At 40.5% G+C, this 5,565-nt stretch overlaps 1 protein-coding gene across 2 annotated transcripts in view; it reads right to left on the minus strand.

The window, feature by feature from the left end:
* LOC107705849 (lamin-B1-like) overlaps positions 1-5,565 on the minus strand; it is a 37,080-nt gene that overhangs the window by 4,686 nt on the left and 26,829 nt on the right. For both annotated transcript variants that reach the window (XM_016509355.1, XM_016509356.1), the window contains 2 exons: positions 4,072-4,292; positions 3,761-3,986 (listed from right to left, as the gene is read on the minus strand). In XM_016509355.1, the coding sequence (XP_016364841.1) occupies positions 3,761-3,986; positions 4,072-4,292 (447 nt within the window). The remainder of the gene's footprint in view (positions 1-3,760; positions 3,987-4,071; positions 4,293-5,565) is intronic.

The raw sequence follows: 5,565 nt of genomic DNA on the forward strand, positions 1-5,565 counted from the left end.
GCCCAGAACATAGTCAAAGGATAATTTAAGAAATTAATTGATGAAAAATGCAACTAGAATTGCCCGTGACAGACTGTTACAGTGTCTTTTGTAACTGGTAGTGAGCGGTTACTCTGTGTTAATGACTGTCCTACTACAGGATTTAACAGAAAGCCGTATTTGTGTGGCGGTGTCCGGGTTTTACACTGGATAAATTAATAAAGCAGAGTAGTGACGCGTAACCTGGCAAGTACCTTCATTCACCAACTTGCAACACAGATCGCCTTGCTAAAACACACATATGTGGGAGATGCAGAATGGATAAAAAGAACTCAAAATAAAAGAGGACTTGAAAAAGCCCATTAATGGCATGTTTGAGTCATGCTCTTAACGAACTGCGTTTTATTTCCTCTTTCCATATTGTGAATAATAAGTGTATAATTTTAAAGCCTAACTTGCTGTAATAATTATTTGACGTAGCCTACTTTTACACTCAGAATTACTCCTTGGCATCCTCACGTACTAAACTGCATTTTTAAAAATCGTTTTGCGTGCTGGAGGTACGCTATTACGTCGTGTGCAGAGTGATGTTAACATTTAAGCTAGCTGGTGAGAGAAAACTGCACTATCAAAGAGTCTAAAGAGGAAAGTTGACAGTGAAAAGGCATACAAAGAAGAATGGAAAGACAACTATGCGTTCATCCTAGCTGGTTTTGTGAATGCAAAGCCGATGTGTCTTATCTGCAACGAAGTTGTTGCTGTTTGCAAAGAATATAAATGGACTCTTTTGAATGTCTCAGAACTTTTCAAATTAAAAGCTCTCAATTCATCTAAAAATAAAACATTACTGCAAAAACGTTCTCATACTTTTATTTTGAAGGCAACATCACTAAAGACAAAGTGATTGAGTAACTGTTGCTGTCATGACAGATCTATTTCAGAACCAGCCGCTATCAAAATAATCTGACTGCGGGCGCGGGACCGATATTATTGCTGGCGGGCCAGTTTTGCCCCGCGGGCCGCCTGTTGGCGACCACTGCTTTACGGCATTGGTTCTGGCTTGTGTTCACACAGGGCTCGTTCCGGGACTGATCCCGGCAATGTTACTAGGTCCCCAACCCGGAATCGATCCTGGAATCAATGAACGTGTTTGCATTCACACAGAAGGCAGTCCGGCAACTTTCCAGGACCAACGTGCAGTGTGAAAGGGGTTTATGATCGTAGCTGGTTACAGGTTTGAGGTTGTAGCCGTTCATACTGGTGTCCCCCAAGGTTCAATTTTAAGCCCTTTACTTCTTAGTATCCATTTATTTCCACTTAGGAAGCTTTTGAGATCACGCTGCCTTAATTACCATTTTTATGCAGACAACACACAGATCTCAGGCCTCCAGACTGTGACTAAAACACAAAAACTGATTTGAGACTAAACCAAAAATATTAGCAAATTATATTTTTGTGAGATCGTTATTGGCGACTATATAAATTTACATGTTATGACTTAATGTGCATGTAATGCCTTTTTTCCTGCTTGTTTTGCGATCACATCCTTTGTTACGTTAACGTAATAAACGGAGACGATGCGCATCAGTTTTAGTGGGGAAAAATAAATAAAAATAAATTCAAACAGTCCTCATTTCTGCCAAACACCAGCGTTGACGGCACAAATGCTAAAAGCAGCTCCAGTTGTGGCAGCATGAGGGAGAGTGAAAATGAAACTACAACAGGTAAAGCTGTCAGCTGTGTGGACATTATAAAGGAGAATTCTGAACGATACTGCTAATCGATACTAATATGGCTTCTTATCAAGATCTTTAGTCTAAATGCTGTGTTCTGTTAATGCGTGAGCGTCATATTATTTGTAGTGCACTTGCTGTCCGATAACCGCAATAAGCTTTGTGCTCCGCTACCTTTAAATAAACCAAGTAAAATTCTGCCAAATTCATAACGAAATTCAAACAATAAATACTGTTTTGGCGCTCTTTAATGTAGCATGAGCATTCGCTTTAGCGCGTGAGCGTCATATTATTTGTAGTGCACTTGCTGTCCGATAACCGCAATAAGCTTTGTGCTCCGCTACCTTTAAATAAACCAAGTAAAATTCTGCCAAATTCATAACGAAATTCAAACAATAAATACTGTTTTGGCGCTCTTTAATGTAGCATGAGCATTCGCTTTAGCGCCTCAGTTCAAACGGCTCGTGAACCAGTCATATCTTTCTCTTTACTGTACGAAATAAACATGAATGGACATCAAAAGGTATTTTATAAGATACAGTACAGAGTACTGAAATGTCTAATCGCTCATTCAGGGTTTCAAACTGCGGAAAACGTAACTATAATTTTGATATAAAAAACTAACTAAAAATTAGCATTTTGCTAAATATATTCGCTATTTGCATATTCATATTTTTACTTAACTTGTTGTCTACATAAGAATGCAACAATTTTCATGTGCATCTCGTCAGTAAAGCCGCTCCTGTGATTAGTAGTAAATCTCCAGCACGTGCTTTCAGATGGAGCAGCATTTACTACACAGAGCCGTAGCTCACTGACAAGCTACAGAAAAATCGCGTTAAAAATCGCAGGCGTAGAAAAATGTATGACACGCAGAGACGGCAACGTGGCTGTTTGAGTTTGATCGCACTGTGCTTATTCCATTCATTCGTGTATCATACAGTGCAAGGTTTAAATCATTGACATTTAAATATACACAAATAGTAGAACGTATGAAGTATTTTAGATGATATTACTCTTGCCAAGCTCTGATTTCTGAGAGATGCACGGAGATGCAACAGCAGTGCGGTTGTTTGATTTGCTTTCATTTCATTCATACAGTTTACACTCATTCACTTCACACTCATTGCGTAGTGACTTTATAGGTTTGTGTAATATTGCGCGGATTCCTCGGCTCACCTGTTATCCAGCAAACACAAGGAGTGACTGTCAGCCTCAGCCGAATATTATTCAGCAGAATTATTCATTATTTGTTTTGAAGCCATTATATGTGCCTTTTCGACAAAAGTATTCGGCTTCGGCCACACCCCTAATTTATAGGATGCATTGATTAGGAGCCCAAACTACACTCAATGACCAAGTGATGCTGATATAGTTACGGTCTGTGATATTTGCACAGATTCGGTGTAATCAATTCTTTGCAACTGTATATAGTTCAAGTTGGAAAAGACGTTTAGTTCCCACTTCAAGTGAACCTTAGTTCCCAGGACATCTACAAGATGGATTAAAATGCTGATATAGACAAGAAAAGATCAGACAAACATGACAGTATGACTGGTGTTAAAAAAATAAAATAAAAATAAAAGAAACTGTTTAAGTGCCACTGAATGAACACGTTTTTGTTATAAATTTTTTTTTCCTTATAGGAGCCAATGGCTCCTTAAGTGACTTTTTTTGGTCTAGGAGCCCTGGATCTAAAATGTACATGTAGTCTTGTTGTAGGAAGTTAATTCTCAGCCTCTAATATTGAAGCTGCGACATTATTACCTCGCTGCGGAGAACTATAATGCAGAGTTTCAGTAGCGAAAGGTGAAGCAGATTCTGTGCTCCCACATAAGCTTAGATCAGGGGTTTCCAATGCCCCCCAGCACTGCACATCTCTCTCAAACACACCTGATTCACCTCATCAGCGCATTAGTAGAGCACATGACCTCTGGTTTATAACAGTGATTAACCTGACTATCACTACCTGAGCAACAATCATGATCATGTTCACTCCTCTGTCTGTGTGTCACACACACACACTCGCTCACAGTATTCAGACGCACCTGCTCAGAGCTGTTGTGCAAGCGGATGAATTTCCCGTCCACGTCCAGCTCATCGATGCAGACGCTTCCAGTGGCAGACGCGGAGTGAGCAATGCTGATGCTGCTGCTGGTCTCGGACTCCTCCACATCCACACGCTTCCTCTTCCCTCGCGCGGTGCGAACGCTGCGGCTGGAGGAGGCCCGGGACACCGTCACACGAGCCGAGGGGCTGGGAGACAGCTTCAGCCTGACAGAGACATTAACCGTATTAACTGACCGTTAAACCGCCAGTCCCCAGCCACACAGCACACTACACTCAGAGCCAGCCTCACCTCTCCTCCTCTCCCTCCAGCAGCTTCCGGTACGCGTTGATCTCCATGTCCAGCGCTAGCTTGACATCCAGCAGTTGCTCGTACTCGTCCAGCTGCTGCTGCATCTTGGCTCTGATCTCTGCGATCTCTCGCTCTTTCTCTGCCAGTAACCTGCGGCTCAGATCCTTCTCGCGGCTCAGAGCCGCTTCCAGTTCACGGATCTGATCCTGCCACGCACGCGCCTGAGGGAAGACAAACCAGAAAACCAAAGTAATCAAATCACTATAATTGTGCTCAACGACTTCCAGCTAAAGTCCACTCAAAAATGAAAGTTTCTGACAACTCTGTTCTGGTTTCCATCATTCTTTAAAATATATTCTTCGTGTTCAACCGAAGTCAGTCAGTCGTACAGGTTTGGAACGACATGAGGATACGTGAAAACTTGGGTGAACTAATGTAATTAGGGGTGCTCCGATCAGTATCTGCAGATACCGATCCTTTAAAGCCTTTTTTTTAATCATTTATAACTATTTATAGTGATACTCCAATCAGGATTTTTAGGCATTTACTCCGGGCCTGAATTTCATTTTTGAAAATGTGGGGAATTCCCCTTAGGTGTCTCTTGTGAAGCAGCTTTCACACAGCAGTCCACTACTGATCCGTGGCCGTTTACCACAAACACAACATTTATCCATTACTCTGATTTCAAATCCAAACATTGTCACTGAAAACGCTTTTTCAGCATTGCAATTCTTTTCTTTTACACAGTACAGTAATACAATCTTTCACAGACATGTTTAAACAATAAATAATCAACACATTATTCAATGCTTTTTACTTTTGCATTTACTTCTAGATATCAGGGCTGTACAGTGTGACATATGTCGCACGTGCTACGAAAAAACTGGTCTGTGCGATTAATACATTTACCACTGTAGCACGCGTGCGATACAGTTTTGCATGTTCATAACACAGCCGCTTAATAGTGTGAAGTGAGTTCGTTGTGCTTGTTTGTGTGTGTGACATTGATTATACTTGGTAGTTAGGGGTGTGCGATAGAACGCTTTAATCCGTTAACATGAGCGCGGAAAAAATGAGGTTAACCCTCATAATGCATTCAAAATCTTTAAACTATCATAACGTAATATTTTTCAACTAAAACCATACTGTAGCCAATCAGCAACCTCTCATTAAAATATAATCCGAGAACTACCAACTGGAATGAAAGGAATTTAATAGTAATTTGTTTTGGTTCAAACAAACAATCATTTTACTTGCATAAACTTTCATTTTCAGATGGAAAAAAAAAAAAAAAAAAAAAAAAACTTCATTCAGGGCCGTTTCTAGCCATTTTGACACCCTAGGTGAAATCCATATGGGCGTATTCAAATAAAAATGTAAAATAAAAAACAAATACAAAATATTCATAAGCAGAATAAGCAGAGATCTATTAGTCTGACAGTGATGGTCAGATCGCTGCAGAGTGACGACAGTGTGCGATAAAGGCGATAAAGA

This window comes from Sinocyclocheilus rhinocerous, unplaced genomic scaffold, assembly GCF_001515625.1.
Source record: "Sinocyclocheilus rhinocerous isolate Xijiao unplaced genomic scaffold, SAMN03320098_v1.1 scaffold924, whole genome shotgun sequence".
NCBI lineage: Eukaryota > Metazoa > Chordata > Actinopteri > Cypriniformes > Cyprinidae > Sinocyclocheilus > Sinocyclocheilus rhinocerous.